Source organism: Saccostrea echinata, unplaced genomic scaffold (assembly GCF_033153115.1).
Source record: "Saccostrea echinata isolate AGI-Se365-2 ecotype Australia unplaced genomic scaffold, CSIRO_AGI_Sech_v1 ptg000014l, whole genome shotgun sequence".
Classification (NCBI taxonomy): Eukaryota; Metazoa; Mollusca; class Bivalvia; order Ostreida; family Ostreidae; genus Saccostrea; species Saccostrea echinata.
This window is the reverse complement of record NW_026889763.1, coordinates 3,413,354-3,436,730: the sequence shown is the minus strand read 5'-3', so window position 1 is coordinate 3,436,730 and position 23,377 is coordinate 3,413,354. Positions and strand designations below refer to the sequence as shown.

The window sequence follows — 23,377 nt, the reverse complement described above, 5'->3', positions numbered from 1 at the left end:
ATTTTAAAATAAACAGGTAATATTAAAATTACATATGGGCATTGCGTTATTAGTAATATTTGCGGATTGCAAGTTTTGATAATGTTAACGTTCAGATTAATAAAATCTTGTTTCACTATCTTGGTCTGTAAATCTTTTACTGTATCGATAGATGGATAATGTTATTTCAGTCAAGTACATTTACAAGATTAGTAAAATTCAAGAACAGGCCGATAAATGTCAACAGAATAGAAATTAAAGAGTGGTCCATTTCTGCCGGAGAGGTTTTTACGACATATTTTCTTTACAGGCGAGCCGAATAACTCTGGGGACGAAGATTGCGCAATGATGTATGGCAATAGTGGGAGATGGAACGATGGCAGATGTAGTGGAACATTGGCATTCATGTGCAAAAAGAACAGTGAGTACAATTAAAACCTTTTAAAGAATATAAGAACATGTGTTACATGTACAATGTATCTTGTGAGTGAGAAACTGATTGGACCTTTTCTCCAAATAGTTAAGACTCATGGATCTTGCTAAAAAAACGCCTATACATGTAGTAGAAACTGAAAGAAGCTACAGAATATTTCATTTTTATAATGATTGCCGTGTTGTTTAAAGATGACTATTGTTTTTGCTTGAACTTTTGCCAGAATCTCCTTTACATACCAACAGTGAATCTCTGGATGGCAAAAAACTCTGTATCCGATGATAAAACTATCACGATTTTTTTTTTCGGCTCTTACTATGTTAACACTTGTTCAGATGCTAAGTATACAATAAAGCTACGTCACTGTCAGTTCGATGTGACATGCGTGTAAATACATGTGTACGTGAACACCTTGTAAATGTCCTTACTGTTGACAAAATTGATATACATGTAATAAGGAATAGATATCAGAAGTAAAATGTTCAATAATTCTTTCCACAGCGCCCCCAATCAATGGAGCATGGTCTGGATTTGGGTCATACGGCTCTTGTTCTAGAACTTGCGGAGGTGGAACTAAGACAAGATCGAGGTCGTGTAATAACCCACCTCCTCAGTGGGGAGGAGATAATTGTCCTGGATCCGCCACCCAGTCTGCGTCTTGCAACACCCACAGCTGTCCAAGTAAGTCTTTAAGTATCATAATTATGTTTCTTGATTTTCTTAATCAGTTTATCCCGACAAAAATGATCGAAAAAAAGAGTTCTATTGACCAAATCTTAATTTCAGAGAAGATATGATTACATGTAGGTCCCTCGTAAGTTGTATTTTTTTTTTCCATCGTGATTAGTTTTGTTCAGTAATAGATTCTATTCTATAAATAAACACCTTAATAACTGTGGTCAAAAGTCTGCAAATTAAAATTGCACAGAATAGTAATATATTGAATTCAAATTTTGCCCACAATTTTAGTGTCAGTATCATTTTGCCAAAAAGTCAGGACTGTACATGTATCAGCAGTAATTGCCAACAAATCATATTCTTCAATTTTCCTTGGTACATGTACCATGTCATCTCCAAGGCTTGCTGGAAATTTTTCTAATCCTGGCAAGCTGACTCTGGGTTGGGGTCATCAGTGGCCTGGTCATTAAAGGGGAGGAATTTGGTGGTGAAGTGAATTCCCTAGCTAAATTTTTGGGACCCGTGTTTGAAACGTGCTCAAGTCTAGTCATTAATTTTGTTTTCTCAATTCCTGTTACACTTGGCGATACCTTCAAAGATCTTGATGATGCATATCTTTCTAAGAAACTTTAAAACGGAAGATAGCTTAGAGTGAATGAAATATTATTTCCGGTCTTTAGTTAATGGAAATTGGGCATCTTGGGGTGGATGGGGAAGTTGTTCACGAACTTGTGGAGGAGGATCAAGGTCAAGGTCACGTTCATGCTCCAATCCCGCCCCTAATTACGGAGGATCTTATTGCTCAGGAGGGTCGTCTGCTTCAACAGGATCACAGAGTTGTAACACTCATAACTGCCCGAGTAAGTGCATTCTTATATAATGGATGTATTTTGTTTAATAACGTTTTATTTCAAGGATGTTTATTTTTGGCCATTAAGGCTGATAAGTGAAAAAAACAAAACAAAACTTGATTTGCCAATCATCAACAAAATACCTCCATTTTTAAGTCGATGGTGGCTGGGCAAGTTGGACCTCTTGGGGTAGCTGCACTGTTTCTTGTGGCGGAGGAACTCAAAGGAAAACACGCACGTGTACCAATCCCAGACCTGCTTATTCAGGGAAAAACTGTCCAAACTCTGCATCAGCAACTCAGAGCTGTAACACCCATCACTGTCCGAGTAAGGCGGTTTTCTGTGTTTTTTTCAGTGATCATTTAAAAGTTAGTAAGATTGAATATATTCATGAGAAAGCAGTCGTATGTAAATAATTTTGGTCTAAACATTATGGAAGCGTTTAAATTATACATGTAATTACATTGTTAGAAGTCTTTAGTTTCTCTATTCGATTTTGCATGCCTATGAAGTTTTGGGGGTTTGGTACAATTATGTTCAATAAATATGTTTGTGATGCCTAGCAAAATTAGTTTGGAAGTGGAGGTTGAATTTCCTTCAAGAAGTTTCAGTTTTAATGACGGCTAGCATTCGCATTTATAATCTATAAACCCCCGCCCCCTCTTCCCCCAAGGCCTTTGTTGAACGTCTCGCATATTAATACATGTATACTATTTACCATCTAATGATCTTTCGGCAAAGCTCATAGACAAAGGTCGCAAACAACTGTCATCCGGCTCGTAAACTTGAGAAAATCAGAATGCCAACACCCTGCCTCATCTGGATTTGTTAACGAAATCAAATAATATTTTGCCTTTGAGAATGTTGCCTTATTCCTTTTAAGCATGAATGGCATGTTGGATAAAAAAAATATTTCTTTCATGAGTTAACTGAACTTAACTCGGTCTCTTATTTGCTTGACTCTGCCTTGGATTCGGTTTGGTTGACACAAAGTGCAATAAATTGTTCTGAATTGATATAATTTTTTATATCTATTTTAGTTAATGGTGGTTGGGCCAGCTGGGGTAGTTATGGCTCCTGCACAGTGACTTGTGGTGGAGGAACAAAGCAGAGGTCGCGCACGTGCACCAATCCCGCCCCTCAGTATAACGGAGCTCAGTGTCCCGGAAGTAGCGTGTCGTCTGCTTCTTGCAATACACATCACTGCCCAAGTAAGAAGTTTCTCAGATTGTCGTAAAACAAATTGATCTTCTCGTGACAAGAAGTTTCAATATCGGAATTTAAAGCAAAAATAATAATTTTCAAACAAACGTAACATCTTCCTAATAAATTTATATCAGTTGATGGAGGTTGGTCCTCTTGGGGCTCCTGGGCATCATGTACTGTGACCTGTGGCGGAGGAATACAATCCAGATCACGCAGCTGTAGTAATCCTACGCCACAGTATGGAGGAGCATACTGTCCAAACTTCTCATCTGGAACCCGAACGTGCAACACCCATAATTGTCCAAGTAAGTGGTGCAATTATGTCCTTTTTGTCAATAGTTAAATAAATGCATAAAATGAGATGACATGTATGAAGTAAATAAGAATTTATCTATTCGGAAATATTTATAACCATTTACATAAATTATGTATATAAAGTGTCAAAGCCTTAAGCAAAATTCGATTAACGTTTTAAGAAGCCACCTTTTGAAATAAAAAAAAGTACAGCAATGAAATACGTCATTGACGTATTTCAGACGTCATGTACAGTTCTTAACTAAAGCTAGATTTCATCACAATGCTGTTGATTACATTAGTAATTATTTGATAAAACTGTCGATAGTTGATGGTAAATGGGCAAGCTGGGGTTCGTGGGGCACGTGCACAGTAACCTGTGGTGGCGGAACACAACAAAGATCACGGACCTGCACAAACCCCGCACCTCAGTATAATGGCGCTGCCTGCCCCGGAAGTAGTACATCATCACAATCCTGCAATACTCAACACTGCCCAAGTAAGTTAATGCAATCAAGTAATCTAAAAACATTGGGCATTATTTCATATCATTGTGTATCGAGAGAAAAGTCAAGAAAATCATTCGTAAATTAAATGTACAAAATCAATGTGCATCATTTGATAAACATTTTGCAAAGCAATACTGTAACATGTTTCAATGCATTTGTGTCAAAAGTCGATGGAAGATGGTCGGGATGGGGTTCGTATGGCACATGCTCAGTCACATGTGGTGGTGGAACTCAATCTCGATCCCGATCCTGTACAAGCCCAGCTCCTCAATATGGCGGCGCTTCATGTCCTGGGTCAGGTTCCAGTTCTCGAGACTGCAATACTCAAGTCTGCATAAGTAAGTAAGACACGAGTGAGTAAAGATAAGTTTATTCCAATTTTGGCCCAGAGGGCATAACATCAAAGACAGTTTATAAAGAAAGTTAAAAAAAGATTCACAAAATAACTACAAACTACATGTTCATGTAGCAAATTTGGAAATGAGTACATATGATTTGCAAATATGGTCTTTACCAAAAGTATATGGTCTATTGTGACCTACCTCCTTTTTCTGACATTACTGGAGAGCTATAGTGTACACACTATCCGTATGCCATTTTGATGTTTTGATTTGCTTCTAATAGCATATTTTTACTATCCCTACGAATAAAAGAGATTATATTTAAAAATTTATTTGTGAGACTAGGAATCTGAGCTATATTTGACCTTTGTTACTTGTTGGTAGTACATTTTAACAAGTAAAATGCATAGTTTACACTCGGTACATGTATTTCTTCATTTAACAAATTTGACAAAAAGATTTTTTTGAATGAAGTCAAAAAAGTTTACTTTTTTCCCTTTTAGTCGATGGGGCGTGGGGAGCATGGGGTAGTTGGGGATCATGCTCAAAAACTTGTGCCGGCGGTAAAAAGTCTCGAACACGACGCTGCGACAATCCAGCACCGGCTAATGGCGGATTAGACTGCTCCGGGGGGTCGGCTGATTTCAGTGACTGTAACTCTGCCGCCTGTCCAACTGTGGCCGCAGGACAGTATCAACAGGTATAATTAACTAATCAACTAATTAGTGTCAAATTTGATTATTGAACTGAGACAAGTATACCATATTTGAAAACATAAACTTTTTTAAAATCCGCTGCATTATTTTGATTAATATTTAATTGAAACGCAGTATCCATGATTTCCAAAACGTACATTAATACTTTTTTTTGTTCTTTTATGATTTAATGTAAATTTGATGGTTTTGTTTACATCTACATAGCTTTGTCCGACTGGGTGGTTCACGTGTCAATCTGGAGGTATCACGTGCATCGATGCAGCATTCCAGTGCGACTGCTCTTCGGACTGCGATGATGGTAGCGACGAGTCGGCGACATATGCTAGCTGCACCAATGCAGAGGAATGCGCAGAAGGAGGAGCAGGTGAGGGCTATGAAGATGACGTCATAATGTGATCAGTATAAATTATGATGATGTCATATATCACATGGCTTTGAGGGTGACATACCAGAATGTTTGCCCCAAGGTGACAGTAAAGTCCTGGAGTGTTATGTCACCCGATGCCGAAGACAGAGGGGCAAACATTCTGGTATAGTCACCCGAAAAGTCATGTGGTATATGTTATATAACATTTTTGAATTAAAAAATGGTCTAGAATTGTTTAAGTTTAGGCAAATCATCCAAAAATTATTTCATGACGTTAGGAATTGCGCTCCGTTGTTTACGTTTACTTAGCAACCGACGTCATTAAATCTCGAACCCGAGCTACAAATGCGTAACATAAAGACACGTGAAAGTGATCGAGAGGGTGTTATAACTGTTTCCGTCGGGTGATATAACTGTTTGCGGGCGTGTGACATAACTGTTTCCGGTGTGATTCAGCATTCTTCAGGGTTTATAGTGAAACTTATTACATTTGTGATATAATAGGAAAACTCATTCAAAAATGTTGTATAAGGATCTAAATGATAATGCGTCATCTTCATGATATCATCAAAAGATAAATGATGAAAAATTAATATACGATTTTAATAACTACCTTAAGATTATGAAACATTAATAAGGATAATAAGCTTGATAAACCGTTTTTGATAAATGATAATTTTAGAGATTTTGGTCAGTTTTTTTTAATTTGTTTTGTTGATTAAGTGATAAATGATGTGCAAGTATTTTAAAATTGACGATGATGACTTTTTTGTCTTTTAGGTCAATTTGGAATTTCTGTACCACTTATACTCGGAACTTTCCTGTGCAGTATCGTTGCTTTATTTAGATATCCCTAGCCAATAAAACACTGGCTTTATTTACAATTACTTTCTTGAAAATCATTATTGATTTTACCATATTCACGCCATTACATAACTAGTAGAGAACGCTGCCGCCTCCTCTTACAATATCTACATAGCATAAATTTATAAGAAGAATATAAAAATGTACATTAAAATGAATATTGTGCAATGTCAGGATACATGATTGCCTTTGATGTTTTCAATACCTTCCAAAAATTTGACAATGTACATGTGACCTTAAGAAAATAAAGGTTTTAATTAATAATGAAAAGTTCAAAGTTGATTCATTTCATTTGTTTTGAACCAAACTTACATTTTTTTATTCACTTGTATTTCAATATATGTTTAAATGTTTGTAAGAATCTATATATAACATTTTTATTATTTGCTTTTATCTTGTTAAATACTGTTATATTATATATTTGTTTATTAATACATGTACTGTGTGCTTACTAACCTATGACAGAAATTTTATTTGTGTAAAATAAAATTGCCATGTTTTCCGATACAGAAAACTTTATTTTTCCTTAAGATACATGTGTCTGATAAATTTCAGTTTCTTCCTTCATGTCCTTTGCTTAAATAACATCCGTAAATGATCAAATACTATACATAAAGATTTGGAAGAAAAATATTAACTAGGTTACATGTATCTCTCTCTCTCTAGGTGTGTTTGTGTGAAGGAAGAGGGGGGAGGGGTAGAATCACTGCTGGAAACTTTTTGCCAAGTGTATTTATGAATAAATTTAGGTTAAGCATAATTAACTTCAGGAGAACTTTTAAGTCGCATTCTATATTGCTACATGTACGATAGTTTTCATAAACAGTATAGGAAACGCCATCCAGGTAACGTATCAGAGTATGTCTACAATTAAACGTTTGAAATTTTTTTTTTATTTGCTTGTTGCTTAAAAGTTATAAAAGTAATGTGGAACTCAATGATCACAGATATTTTTGGGAGAAAACATTAAATTCCCTGTGATCGACTTTTCACCTGCTTCGTTGACCTTGACAACCACCCCCTACCGTGTTAGTCATTGCTCAATGACGTCAAACATTTCATTGTTAAAGCAGCCAGTTGTGGTGAAACGTTACAGGAGAAACCTCCCCCCCCCCGTAATATATGTAGTCCACGGGAGTCGGCAGTTTTATCCATAACGCAACGTAAACAACAACCAGTGAGCTTCGCGAGCGTAGCGAGCGAATTCAGCGACAGGAATGCAACGCGTTTTTGGTGAAGTCTGCTCTGATGCTTTATTTAATAAAACTAACAACAACACGCGGTATAATTTATGTCAGTCGATGTTTGAGTTTCTAACCTGATTTATGGTCCGACTAAACTCGCAATTGCCGTACTAGACGCTTAAATCGTTAAAACGTTAACGACATCTTGAAAAGAATTAGTCGCCATGAGGGTCTGCGTGACATCACACCATTCCCATTCCTGTCGCTCCGCTCGCGAAGCTCATTGGTTGTTGTTCAAATTATTTTAAGGATAAAACTGTCAACTCCTACGCGTAATCAAAGACGCGCACAATGAGTTGATGTGGTTTCACAACATTTTCGCCTTTCAGGTCCACAGGAAGCAATTCCACTTTTGGGAGGGGATACAACCAAATCTTTTCATTTTGGGTTGGCACTACCAAATAAAGGTCATCAGACCACAGGCACTTGTTTCGTTTACGAGGCACCCCTACTTATTTTTACCACAAGGTTTCTAACTTGCAGGCACCCCCCCCCCCCTTCAAGCTCGTATTTTGTTAATATATCAATCACTTTAAAACACCTACTTTAAAATGACATCGTTCCCTTGGAGAGACTTTTATCTTGTCAAATAAATCGTTTCAGACGTCTCTGGTCGACTTCTTTATTGTAAACCACTCATTTATTCCTTGAAAATTACCTCGATACATATTAAGACTTTAGATGGGATACAAACTTCCGGTTGGGGTTATAAATGAAGGATAAAACCAGAGTCCTCGGAATGGAATACTCGGAAATCTCTGTTTTATCCTACCCTCATGTACACTGTACATGTACAGACTTATTATATCTAGTCGACGTATGATCGAGTAAAAATGCATATATTGTTTATTGAAAAAAGGTTTTATTCATGGTTTTTTTCCACTTATAATACTTTGATTGAGAGTGATCTCCCGTGTAGAATTCTCTACCCAGTGAACACCAATAAAGCGTATATTACAGAGATAAACAAAAGCACGTGTACTTCTTTCAATGGGTAGAATCAACTCTACAGCAAGAAAGAAAAGCACCGGTGGCTTTGTTGGAAATTGTATTCAAGGGATAGACACTCAACAGATCATTTTTTACCGTAGCTATCATGGCCATAGGAACCGGGGGGCACGGGAGGGGGGCGTGCCCCCCCCCCCCCCAATAAATTTGCCGATATATAGAGTACTATAGAAAACATAGAAATTATATATGCTTGTGCCCCCTCAATAAAAACGTCTGATGACCTTTTTCTTCCTTGTCAAGGAATTTTTGGTGGTTGATAGTGCCTCCTCAACTGAAAATGTATGGCTGTGCCTCCCTCCCCCCAAACTGATATTGCTTCCTACAGGTCTGGTAATGTTAGGAAAGGCAAAGATGTGACAAATGCTGAGAAAAGTTTCTAGGTCTTGTGAAGGAGGCGCTATACGAATCAACAATAAAGAACGGTGTTGGTTTATCTGTGTCTTGTTTCTATATTTGCATTTTCAGCCAAAATATCTAGATGTCATAGGAAGTGTGGATACAATAATGTATATAATGCATAAACTTTATTAAATAAATGAGTTTTGGAGAAATCTGACGGTGAAAAATTGTGTAAGTCCATTTTATTAACATTTACATAGGAATTGCATTGAGAATTGTTGATTTGACAAAATCTAAAAATGAAGGGTGGCTTGGTGGGTTAAATGTACCAGAATTTTAATATGTTTAGTACCAATATTACGTCTACTCAAGAGGTCTTGAAAGATTCTATAAGAAAGCCAGAAACCTTGCCAATGTCCTGAAGCGTCAAACACAGCTCTGCTGCTGGTTCGCGTAACGATACCTTTAAACCTATTACTAAGCTTACGATCGTTAGGTAATTAAGGTTCAAAAATCATTGTAAGTTATGGGTCAATCTAAATGCTACTGCTGTAGCTGATTTGAAGATCATCTCATTTTTATTACATTGGTTACATGGGTGTGGCTTTGTTTACAAGCGGTTGCAAAATTCTGGATATTTTTGTAAGCATAATATTATGCTTCTTACATAAATTAAACTCACGATGCTCATCAATAGAAAAGTTATAAACCAAACTAGTCCTGGCAAGAAAAATCGTTTTGTCTAGAAATCGATATATCATGAAAAAGTTCTGTTGACGGAGGATGATAATATCAAATAGTAAAGGAAAATTCAAAATTCATCCTATGTGTATTTTTTTCTATTTATTTATTTATTTTTGTATGGAAATTAGTACATCCTATGCAAACATGTAATTCTTGCAAATTTCTTTTACGTAGATATCCATTTTTCGTTGTACAGAAATCTTTTTCTGAACATTATTTCACGACTATTTGACCTACCCTCATTTTTCGACCTAAATCAGACAAGGCATATTATCTTGTAATCTGCTTGAACCCGGTCAAGAATATTTTGAGAAGTTTAGAATATTTGAAAGTTTAAATCCTCCCCAGGACATTCTCCTTACAGTAATACATTTATTTTGTGCTAATATTTAACTAATCACTCAATTTAAGTACAGATAGGTCAACGGCTAATCATTAAAACACATTGCGCACATATCAAAATGACACAACGTACTTGTGCATCTTTATGAAAACCAAACTATTGAATCTCTAATTGTTCAGTTTTGAAATTTTTTTGCTTCTGAATTATTTCAATTTTATGAACTCATGAGTTCGTAAACCGTTAGAAAAACAGGATCGGCATGTTTTCTTAAGTTATTGGGCCACCTGTTGAGGTTGAAATATTTTCTACTATTTATATATCTTCCTCTTACAATCTTAATCTGTTTAAAGGATCATTGTTCTTAATAGCGTGCGCGTGTACTGATCTTACCTTAAGCTTCGAGGACTTTCGTAATTTTAATATTTTGACCCGAAATTGGACCAAGGACATCCCTGTATAAATTAATTGTATCTGTTTTTATTTTTTCGATTGAGGTTTTTTTTTTGTTTTTTGTTTTTTGTTTTTTTTTTTTTAAATGGGAGGTGGGGATGGGGGTCTGTATTATTTATTGATTTATTTTTTTTTTTAATTTGAATTTTTATATTTGTTTTTAATTTGTTTGTTTATGTTTTTGTTTGTTTTGTTTTTTGTTTGTTTGTATGTTTGTTTTTGTTTTGTTTTGTTTTGTTTTTTTTTTTTGTTTTTTGGTATTTTACTAATTGCATGTTTTACCTTCCGCAACAATGAAAATTCAACATTAACCATCCGAAATTTTTTTTTATTGTAAAAATAAGATGATCACATTTAACTAGAAATTCTCTAAATATTCCTCAATATCGATTGTATCACAAACGTAAGAAGAGAGGGGATTGTCTTTAAAAAATGTCTTACTTTCGTTGCACGTTAAGAATGACAATAAAAAATGAATATGACTACAACGGAATAACGCGGAAATTTTTACTATAGACTATACACGAATACGTTGATATATCTACATGTACATATACTATAATTAACTGCACGTGCATGTACTATATCTACAGACTGTTTCTTCTCTAAGTTTACACAAAGCATTAAAAATTTTATTCGTTGACATAAATCTTAAATATTTCGTACTTTATCCTTCATTCAATGCTTTTAAAATGAAACTATGAAAATTAGAACCTGTGTTTAAAAGCTATGGTTATAGAGCAGATTTTTTGGATTGAATTTCCTGTAATTGATTATGTTGGAGATTATACTCGAACAATGTAATGCCGTTTCTCTTTCTTTTATCACTTTTTGGACAAGTAATACACAAGTAATTACAAGAGTAAATCCGATGGCATGTTTTTATTGGGATGCACCTAAACTATAGGACTTAAGGTGTAATGATCTTGCGTTCGAATCGGCGATAATGCAATTTAACTCTTATATCCTTAATCCGTTAAGATGTAATGCAAATACTGTTTTGATGGCATTCACAGATTACTTATACCCATATATACACTGAAAAATAAAATATTCATCAACCCCAGCACTGGGTCTGATTTGAGACGTGTGAAGATTTCTGAAGAAAACGATGGTAATTTTTTTTTATCTTTATGTTTTTTTGTTTTTTTTTATTTTTTTTAAAGTAATAAGCAGATGTTAATAATAATAATAATGATAACAATAATATAATAGTCAGCTAGGTGAGATCAAAATGTGCAAATACTAGTAGCTGGCAACATAAAATTATTGGGAAGGGGGGGGGGGCATTTCTCCTAATTCCTGTTTCTTCTAATTCTTCTTCTTCTTTATCATAAATTTTAAAGTGAAAATTCAGGTCCTGAGATACTAATTAAGGCAGACATATAAAGAATGATTTGGTGCACAAGGAAATAACCACACTTTATTAATATTCGGTGGAATTAATAGGAAATAGTTCAAATCGATCATCATTGTTAAATTTTTCAGGTTTTCTACAGGATCGGGCGCCTTGCCATCTTTATCATTTCTTTTCTTATTCAGGGTAAGTTATTAATGTTGCTACATTTCTTTAATTTTAAGAATTTTTTATAAAATATATCTAAGAAATTATAAAAAAATAAAACTTTCATCTTTTTCTTTCAATTAATACAACATGAATGGAAAGAAAAATTTTTCTGGAAAACTTTCTCGAAACATTTTCATAAATGGCATTAAGTAGACCATAATTTATTACATATGTTCTTTTAATCGCATCTTTTTTTTTCTCTCATCAAGTTCAAGATCATTAATTCACCCAAACCAAAATATTGGTACATGGGGTTCATTAATAACATATATACATTATATACAAACTGGTCAGAGGTACATATAAAAAACAAAAAGAACAAAAAAAAAAAAAAAAAAAAAAAAAAAAAAAAAAAAAAAAAAAAAACATGACAGATTGAAAAATGAAAAAGAAATAAATAAATAAGAGAGGAGAAAACATATCAAGGAGGACAGACAGCATCATAAATTTGTAGGATAAACATATATAGTTTTTTCAACATTTTTTTCGTTTTTAGTTAAATTGACATTAGTTCCATGAATTTAATAACATTCGGTCTGTGGGAATAATAATTGCATAGGTATTTTTTTCTTACATTAGCTAAAGTTTTACATTCTAATATATAATGAAATTCATCAGCAGTTTGAGTATTATTACAAAGTGTACAGATTCTATCACACAGTGGTATACCATGCCATCTTCCAGTCTCAATTCGCAGATGATGACCAAGTTACTTACAATAATTTAACTGTCGACCGCCTAAAGATCAAGTAATAATATCATCTGTTTTCATGATCGTAAGAAGACTGAAAGACATATTAATAGCATCTTTTTAAGTACATATAATTCATTGTTTTCTTAAATCATGAAAATAACAACCAGATCTATGTTTTATATATATATATATGTTAACGTTAAATGAACAAGTTTAGCCACATAAATTAATTTTCATTCAAAGTTTCTCCATAATGTCCACATACAGTGATAAAAAATGTATAGCATTATAAGTATGATGGCAAAAAGAAGAAAATTGAACATCATAGAAAGTCTACAAGTTTTTACATGTAATATTTTAGAGATTTGATATATGCACCAGAATATACCGATTCTTACGTCAATTTTTTTTTATAGGTAACATCCGTCCTTAATCTGGTATTCATGTGTTTTTAAAAAGTTTCTCACGATTCTTCTGTCCAATTATTATAGATCTTTATATCAGATACTTGGTCGAAAGAAAGTTTTAAATCTGCTCAAGGTCATACACATTTATATAGAGATTAAAGTTCAAAAGAGAATTCGTATGATATTGGATTTCGCCAAAATATCTTTTTTTAATGGAATTCAGAGCACAGGGTGTCTGCCGTAACCTGCAGCTCGGGATGGACGAAGTATGGCGAGAACTGCTACAGACTATACACAACCAAAAGACCTTGGATGGATGCTCTTAAAGCTTGTCAGTCCGTGGGCAGTAGTTTAGTAGATGTCGGATCTGACGGCGAACAAACATTTGTACACAGTAAGAAACATTTTTTATGCCTACTCCGATATTTCAATGAATATGCAGTCCATCAAAATCCGTTTTTATGATATAACCTCGGGAGTAAATCACCATGACTTTAAAATGTACCAGATAGAGGATATTCATTTTTAGAGCGAAATTTTAAAAATCAAAGCCAAGTTTAACCTGTGTGCCTCATTTCAGATCTCGCCAACGGAAATGAGTTCTGGATCAGTGGGTCAGATGCGTCCACGGAGGGTCAGTGGCTCTGGTACGGCAGTATCCAGTCCTGGACATATACAAAATGGAATTCGGGTCAGTATTCCCGGAACAAATCAATTTTTCAATCAAATTTTTGTCTGTAAACCCAGTGCTGGAGTTTTTAATTTTTCAATTTCTTGCAAAAACACGAGTGAAGAATTTGTCTCTTAATATTGCACACCTAATTAATAGGACAAAAAATGTTGCGTCTTTGATTTTTTTTTTTACATAAATCAATTTTTTTCCGCCAATGGAACTAACCAGCTCTCGAATCTGTTATCGGAAAAATAGAAAGGTAAAATGAAAGTCAATTTAAAATAGTTGATTTTTTTTAATCTTTCATGTAAATAGGATAAAAGTTAAAGTATTTTATAATATAATATATATGGGAGATCAAATATTCAATTAGTACTATGAAAAGATAATTGACCACAAATATCGTATATTGAAGAATAGACCTGAAATTATTTATTTCAAATCATTCAATCCCAGTTTATTTTTCTTAATGATACATGTTCTACAAAAGGGGAGGGGCTTTCATATGTCAGATGAATATGAGTACATGTTCCACTGACTACTTATCTATAAATCGCAAGTCTTCATGCAAGGGACGAATATTAAATGAAAATCTTGTTTACATGTATATAAATGTGAAGAATACAGACTGAAGTGTAATCATGTAGTATATATTGAAATCATGATGCAAATAAAGTCATTGTATTTTTGAAAATTTATTTTCAGGTGAGCCAAATGATTCCGGCGGGGAGGACTGTGCAAGTCTTCTTAGTGGAGGGAAATGGAACGATTACCCTTGCTCACGTGACATGGCATACATTTGTGAACAAACAAGTAGTGTATATTTTTTTTACCTTTATTCCGAATGGCTATTGATACCTGGAATTTATCTTACAATATGCTATAATTTTCATGAAATCTCGCTACAGCTGCGTTGGATTCCTGCGACTCCTCGTGGAGTTTTAGGAACGGTAAATGCTATAAACTATTCACGTCCAAGGTCACGTGGTCCAACGCCCTGAAGACGTGCCAGGCCAACTCTGCTAACCTGTTGAACGTCGAAGATTCCTCCGAAATGTCTTACGTGCGAGGTAAAATCAGAATTTTTTTATTCAGTCGTTTAATGATCATTGTTAAGTAGTCAACGTACAATGGGTAAGGTTGATATGACTTATTTTTTTGTTATTTTTTATTTAATATAAATTTTTGTTATTTCCTTTTTGATTATTTTCAATTTTTAAAATTTGTTTTCGTTTTTTTAAATGTTTTACTTTATATACTGTTTTTTCACCTGATTGAAATTCAAAATCTACTATATTTTAAATTTAAGAAAATGCTTCTTTTTGTACAGTAAAAGACAATGCCTGACTGATAGTTTTTCATAATCTTTTCTTTCAGGGTTAATGAATGGACAGGATATGTGGATGGGTGGATTTGACGGACCAAAGGAGGGATCATGGGCGTGGTCCGGAGGTACCTTTTCCTGGAGTTACACAAACTGGAAATCGGGTACATGAAAAATAAAACCTTATCTAGAATCATGATTGTTAATTTTACTTGAGATCGATTTCATGCCATATTTAAGATTTTAACATCTATGAAAGCAATAATTTATCTTTACCCTCTATCTGTGGAAGTTCAAAAAAGTACTTAATGTAACGTAAAAATAATAAATGACGCCATTACTCCAGGTGAGCCAAACAACTCAGGGGACGAAGACTGTGCTCTGATTTATGCAAGTGATGGTCAATGGAATGACGGGAAATGTAGCGGGACATTACAGTTTATGTGTAAAAAGAACAGTGAGTATTGAATAAACTACAGTAAAATACGGTTATATTGAACACGATTATACTAAATTCATGATTACATCGAAGTGTTCATCATTCCCAGTCATTTTATCACGTATTAAAATTATGGACTTCTCAGATTTAACAAATGAAATTACCTTTATAACGAATCAAATAGTTCGTCATTTGCACTTTGCGTGTTTTAGGGAACTTGAAATTGAAATCAAAATTACCTTTATTAGTAAAATAAATAAAGAAATAGTGACTGTATTGTTCTTATTTTTAATCTTTAAACAGCACCTCCAATTAATGGCGGATGGTCGGCTTATGGATCATACGGATCTTGTTCCAAAACCTGCGGGGGAGGAACGCAAACAAGGTCCAGGACATGTACAAATCCCACTCCACAATGGGGAGGTGACCAGTGTGCTGGATCCGCCACAGAATCACAGGCTTGTAACACACATTCCTGCCCAAGTGAGTATATTTTATCAGATTTAAAAAAAAGTATCAAAGTAATAAGCATCAAGATGCACTTGGGATTCTCGATGGCTTTAAACATCTCTTCAAATGTAAATTTTGGAAGATTCTTTTTATGGCCTTTAATTTGTCAATGTATCAAAACAAGGTCCAAACAGTTTGTGTTCCTCATTTTTCTTAAACATTTAATTAAAATAAAGAAGAAATTGATCAATATTTATTTATTTATTTTCCTAATATAGTTGACGGAAACTGGGGTTCTTGGGGAAATTGGCTCACTTGTTCAGTGACCTGTGGAGGTGGAACTCAGAGTAGAACGCGCACCTGCTCAAACCCCTCCCCTCAGCATAATGGAGCAGACTGCTCAGGTGCTTCCAGCAGCTCTCAGTCCTGCAATACAAATCCTTGCCCGAGTAAGTACACATTAATATGTGTAGTTTTTACATAATTTAATGATTTACTTGATTTATATTTTGCACTTCGAGCGCGTCAATTTTTGATTTTTTTTAAATGGAGATGCACATGCAATATGAACCTAAAAGTAGCATGATATGTATTCTAAAGTCGACGGAAACTGGGCAAGTTGGGGAAATTGGGACACCTGCACTGTAACCTGTGGTGGGGGAACACAGGGTAGAACACGCACCTGCTCAAACCCTGCCCCTCAGCATAATGGAGCAAATTGTGCCGGCTTTTCCAGCAGCTCTCAATCCTGCAACACTAATCCCTGCCCAAGTATGATTAATTTTATAGAAGACCTTAATGCACAGTAACTTTACTGGTAAACATGGAATTTTGTTTTTATATGAGGTGCATGAAATGAAACAAAAAATACAAGAACTTCCAACATCTCTCATCTACAGTCGACGGAAATTGGGCTAATTGGGGAAACTGGGATACTTGTACAGTGACTTGTGGCGGTGGAACCCAAGGGAGAACGCGTACCTGTACAAACCCCACCCCACAATATAATGGGGCAGACTGCTCAGGATCCTCCAGCAGTTCCCAAACCTGCAACACAAATCCTTGTCCAAGTAAATACGAGTCTTTCTGTGCAGTTTTTTTTTTTTACTGTAGATAACTTCTTATTTGCGAGAACTTTATTTCTGTGTAATTACCAGACACCACCTTGACTCGAAAATTTTATTCTCGGGTTTATTTGTATTATTAAAGCTAATATATGGCAAAATAAAAATTGTAAAGAAAATCGTAAAAAAAAAAATTGCGCCACGAATATTTGGCGATCTACAGTATCTAATATACACGCATGTAAATATTATATTTTTATTATTATATTGTTTACTCAATATATTCATTATGCAAACGTTTGAAACAATTTCGTTTTAAAACCCAACAGTTGACGGTAATTGGGCATCATGGGGTAACTGGGGAACATGTACAGTGACGTGTGGGGGAGGGACTCAGGACCGCTCCAGAACCTGCACTAACCCTGCGGCGCAGTATGGAGGAGCTGATTGCCCAGGATCGAATCAAAGTACACAGGACTGTAACACTCAAGTCTGCATAAGTAAGTCATTTTCTCAGTCCAGCAGTTGCAAATCATTCTTTGTAAATTATAGACATTTCTATCGAACATTCTGTATAGCAGCTAGTCCAGATGAAAGTTTGTTGCATTTTTATTAAGTTCCTGACACAAAGTAATAGAACATTTCTCAGCAAGGATTTCCATTTTTTCAAACCATGACCACTTTTCCTTTATGCATTTTAACCTCAATATCCCAAATACTCTGATACTCTCAAATACTCCCCGGTTCCTTGGAGGTCGAGATAACGCGTTTTGACTGTATACAGTGTATATACATGTACATGTATTATGTTTCGTTTTTTGTAAACAAAAAATTACAGAAAGTGAATTATGTGTTAGGAAAAAAACACTAATGGTTACGGTTAATAATTATTGCAGTTGATGGAGCATGGGGCGCTTGGGGGGTCTGGGGTACTTGTAGTGTCACATGTGGTGGAGGTCAAAGGTCACGAAGCAGGATTTGTAACAATCCTGCACCGGAAAATGGCGGAAAGAATTGTCCCGGAACTTCTGGAGATTATGGCGACTGTAACACTGACGCCTGTCCCACTGCAGCCGCTGGACAGTATATGCAGGTAAACAGGTGTCTGTGCTTGTAACTTAATTTTGATCCAAATTTGTTCAAGGATATTTTTTGACCGTTCTTGTTTGGCTTCGTACGAAACTAACGGCCGTTTCATGCGATAGTTCGGAAGCTGACTTCCTTATACTCGCGTCACGTACCCCGTATGCTGTATACATCATACATGTACATGCATTTATATAGCATAAGAGTGTTAGCATAGAAGAAACGGTCGGGTAACTTTCACTGAGTTGAATTGGCACAAATTACATGTATAGACTGTTTGTGAATATATTTTAAAACAAATGCGCTCTTACTTAAAAGCATATAGTAAGAGAAAACATATGAAAGTCGGCTTTAATGACGAGAATTGAAATTTTTAATGTATACTGTTCTCCCAAATTTTATTTTGGCTAGATTTTTAAAATTTTAGTTTAAATAGAAAAAAATATTGAAGCACTTTTCGACAAACTGCTGATCTTTTGACATTATTGAGATATGCTTTAATTTTTTTCAGTTGTGTCCATCAAACTATTTCACTTGTCAGTCTGGCAGTATGACCTGCATCCAGAACGTGTTTAAATGTGACTGTTCCCCAGACTGTGATGACGGAAGTGACGAAACAGAGGGATACGCCGGATGTACCAATGCAGCAATTTGTGAGTCGAGAAACGAAGCAGGTAAAATAAACACATCATCAGTATCTTAAACGTTTACGTTTCCTCAGGATTATGGCACACTACCACATATCCTTCCGCATGGAGCAGTGGCTAGAGCGTTTGCTCTAGAATCGCGGTGTAAGGAGTTGATCCTTACGTCGCGAGTTCGAATCCCACTGTGGGACGTGGAGTTCAGTCCTGCGGATGAGACTGTATAAACGGAAATCCCTATCGCAGTAGATTCTGGCAGGAAAAAGATCCCTCACTGCTCAATGGCCCTGAGTACCGGCCCGTGGTGGCGTCTCCAACTGTTGTTGTTTTACGTCCCATTCGAGAATTTTTTCGCTTACGTGTGTATAGAGACATCACCATATACCAGTGAAAGGCTTCAAAGTGCTTGGCACTCGGCACTCAGGACCATTTAGCAGTGAGGGTTTCTTATCGTGCCAATGCATATCGGGACTTCGGGTTTTAAGGTCTCATCCGAAAGATCCGTGATTTTCACTTCTAATACCGGGCACTTGGCGAAGGAACAATCTCCAACTATGTTTACGTCAGGTTTGACGCAGCGTGGCGAACGAGAACCTGAGCCTCCCGAACATGAAGTGAACACCCTACCACTAAGCTACATGTATATCCTGATGTGTTATAAATTTCTATATCATACAGTCAAGGGTGTTTGACCTAAAACTGCCGGAGATTTTGCACAAAAAATTCAAAATATAAAAATTCAATAACGTCTTCGGAATTTAGAAAACCAAATGCTTTTTTTCTTGAAAATATGATATACATGGACGTCATGCTTACTAGAAAAAAAACCCATACATATTCATGGTTTTTGCTAATATTTAGAAAAACTGCATATAACAATCCACAGATGGTATGTTTTCATATGATTTTTTTCAAATCTTGATTTTTTTCCTATCAAATTAACATTCTGAGCTACGCTAAACAAATTCAATCGATTCAAACATAATGCCAGATATAAAACAATATAAAAGATATAAGATATAGAATTATGGTAATTAAATATATATATAGAGAAAAAAATACGCCAGAATATGTTTTTCTAACAACAAACCGTAAAATAAACTGAAATACGTTATATATATGACTTCTTTTACTTTCCATAAGCGTACCGTAATCTGATCAACAGTTGACATTGGATTACTTATGTCCTGTCTGACATACTTAAATCTGTAACTTACAAGAAACATATTGACGCAAGCGTCAAAAATCGGCCGCAAACCAATTGTTCCTTTTATGAGGCAACAATCCGCAGGCCCGGATTTTATTTTTCGACAACAACTTAATTTTCTTCACAAATATTTGGGACTCTCTTTCTCTTAAGCAAATCCAAAGGAGGGCGTTGAAACCCCCACAACCCCCTCTAGATCCGCCACGAAGTTTTTTGTTAGGTTGTTGAGTTGTGGTGGGAAAATGCTTGGCACATTGTAAAACGCGCTTTATCACCGTCTGCTGGAGCAAAAAATCTCGTAATATTCTGTCTTTCAAGAAATTAAAATTTTATCATATTCTTTTAAAAATCCCATAGAAAATGTATATACACTGTATGTCATTTTAAAACAAACACAATTAATTCTCCTTAAACAGAGAAAGTAATATTGATTTTATATATTTATATATCTCGGTCTTTGCTTTAGATAATGCCTAACACGTGTGTTAATATTCTCCGCACTATCAGAGGTCTTCAATCAGGATTCGATCAGATACAACATTTACCCAATTATTTAATTTTATTCAATTTTAATTTTATAATTATTGTACGTTTTTGTTGAACAGTTAGACACTCTTTATTAATATTCTATATATGAATGTTAAATACTTTTATTTTTTTTTAACTCCGCAGAAACGCTACATCAAACTTTCATATCAAACAAGTGAAGTAGAGCTTTTTCAAAAAGCTTACCGTCTTTAGCAACAATCTTAAACAGTAAACTGACCTAAACCGATCAGGCCGTATAATTCTTGAAAATTTCTTGGCTTTGTATTTCTTCATTATTTATTTTTTTCTGACATAAGCAGACCTGCCTACCCTTCCGCTTTTGGCGTAATTCTTCCGCTTTTTACCACGAAATTACGCTGTTACGCCATGAAATTTAATTTTACGCTTTTAAATATTTTTCCTAGACAACTTAATGAAAGGCTTACTTGAAAGTTAAAGTAAAGGCTTTCCTAAATAAAAAAGAGAAGAAGGTAATTATTACTAATTAATAGAGGGTTTCGGTTCTTCACGATATGATTATTTACAATACAGACAACATAGGTCATATACTTTGTAGTTAAGCCTTTTTAAGGGGTGGCATGCCAAACTTAAGGGAAAAAACTTTTGAATGATATGTCCAATAAGTAAAGTCAGTTTAATTTTCAATTGTTTATTCTTACATTGCTTAGAACAACACAGAGTCAAGTAAATGTAAGGAAAACAAAAACGAAATAGCGCAAATATGTTGAATTTGTATTAACGTGCAAATGAAACTTTGAATTGTGTGATTTTCTATAAATTTTCCAAAAGTTCGTTAGGCATGTGAGTTAAATAAGTTTGATATGACTGCATTGAGAATACCAGTTTTACAACACATGGACTTTTTTTTTCAATAAATGATTTGAAAACGGAACATTCATGCTTGCTTTGTTCAATGATGTACAATTACAGGTTTATTTAGACAATATAGTATCATTTCAAAACGTCAAACTAGGGAAACATAAAGGATTACGCCTTTACCTCTGAAATTCCCCGAAATTAGGTATTGAAATTACACCCTCGCAATGAAAAGGGTAGGCAGGTCTGCATAAGCCTTATAAGTGAAAAGTTAAAAGATGCTCGACTGTCTCCGTAAACTTCGACTCTGCTGCCGAGATCATTCGGCACACCTCGGCTGATTCCTCACCTTTGTGATATGTAGATGAGATACATGTACGAATCAGCATACTTTATGATCAAGTTGACGAGTTACAAAAGCGTAATTTAATTGTTTTTTAGAGCTAACTTCATAACGCAGATAATGTTCGATAATTTTATTGTCTCCTGACCAAAAGGTGTGATAACCATTGTCATAGGTTATAAATTGAAGCTTAAAGGGTTTAGAATGATAAAATTTTGTCTGTCATAGAAATATTATGCAGAATTTTAGAATTGACAAATATAATGTATTCTACATATAACCATAAAATGTCTGGAAAAGAAAAAGAAACTGTGTCTTATTTTCAATAACAAAGATTTTTTTCTTTTCAGGTGTTGACATTGCTTCCGTTGTCCTCATGATGACATCATTGATTACAGCCATCTTAATGATAAATCGTTAGAGTTCGCAATTAAATTCACGTCAATATTCAACTGTTGATTTTTGTTTGTTTTATTATGAGATTGTTAAAAACTTTGTTAAAAGATTATTGCGTTACACCAATCAAGGATAATAAATATAAAATCCATTTGAAATTGTTTTGTTTTGTTTTGATTTGTTTTGTTTTGGTTTTTTTTAGTTTTTCTTTAATCTTAATTTTGTCTTATTACTTATAAAATGCTACTGTTCAGTATTAACGTAAGATGATTAACGTAATATGTAATTTAGTTTGTCCCTCGAAGATACAAGTAAACAACCTGGTTTTGAAACACTGCATAGGTTAATGTTTCCTGCAGCCAACCGATTCAATTCGCGCACAAATCAATTTAAGCACACTGTGTTCTGCTGTTAATGCTCGAGAAAAATTGTTTCAAAGAAATCAAAAGGCTAAAGTAGGGACCATTATTCTTAACGTACATGTAAGATAGTGATAAAATGTAATGTCTGTTTCATAAATTTTATTTTTTTATAAATCTGATACCAAAAAATACACGTTTAAAGACTTATGGTCACCCACTTTTGGTGTCTTAGTGGTTGGGATGCAAATATTTATGGAATATTGTAAATGTCTTGTTTGTGTGTCCTGTCTTGTCTAGATCTGTCCATCATACAAAAAATATAATTTTTTTCATTGATAAAGGTCACGGTTAAGATTTAAACTTCTCAAAACTGCATTAAAATTCAAGACCAAGGTAAATCATGGTCAAATATCATAATGCAATCCGAAAGTCCTAGTCACAAGTAATGCACATGTGAAAAAATGTGAAAGTCCTGTCTCTTCTGGAGCAAACGTTAAAATTTTTGCTCCAGACTTCTAGGTCAAGGTTATGAAGTCAAAAATGACAGTTCTCTCTAAAAGGTGTATATACTATTAGGTACATGTAAAATATGAATGCCCCATCTTCTCTCATTCTCAGTTAAAGCAATGTAAAATTTCTGAAAGAGACTGAAGGTTAAACTTTAAGTTAAGTTCACGAAGTCAAAAACCAGATAACACTTAGAAAGGTCTTGAAACAGGTAATGCACCGTGCCTTGTGGCAACGCACGTTGAAAAAATTACGCACTTTGAAAAAAAAATTTCAAAGTGCGTTAAAATTGGGACAAAATCAACGCACTTTGAATTTTTTTTCAAAGTGCGTTAAAAGTGTACATCAACATTTTTTACCATGGAGACACTTAACGCACTTTGAAAAAATACGTATAAAACAAAAATTCTGGACTTAGATTTTAATAATATTAATAGACAGCATTAATTTGTTATATTTCTTCCAATAAACTGATAAATT

The 23,377-nt window shown here is 34.7% G+C and overlaps 1 protein-coding gene across 1 annotated transcript in view; it reads left to right on the top strand.

The window, feature by feature from the left end:
* The window catches only part of LOC133187001 (SCO-spondin-like), an 88,098-nt gene that overhangs the window by 48,757 nt on the left and 15,964 nt on the right, over nucleotides 1-23,377 (top strand). The window contains 14 exon segments of the mRNA XM_061322377.1: nucleotides 918-1,093; nucleotides 1,771-1,950; nucleotides 2,098-2,268; nucleotides 2,982-3,152; nucleotides 3,282-3,452; nucleotides 3,770-3,940; nucleotides 4,118-4,288; nucleotides 4,795-4,960; nucleotides 15,781-15,956; nucleotides 16,202-16,372; nucleotides 16,524-16,694; nucleotides 16,823-16,993; nucleotides 17,317-17,487; nucleotides 17,884-18,049. Of these exon segments, the coding sequence (XP_061178361.1) occupies nucleotides 918-1,093; nucleotides 1,771-1,950; nucleotides 2,098-2,268; nucleotides 2,982-3,152; nucleotides 3,282-3,452; nucleotides 3,770-3,940; nucleotides 4,118-4,288; nucleotides 4,795-4,960; nucleotides 15,781-15,956; nucleotides 16,202-16,372; nucleotides 16,524-16,694; nucleotides 16,823-16,993; nucleotides 17,317-17,487; nucleotides 17,884-18,049 (2,403 nt within the window).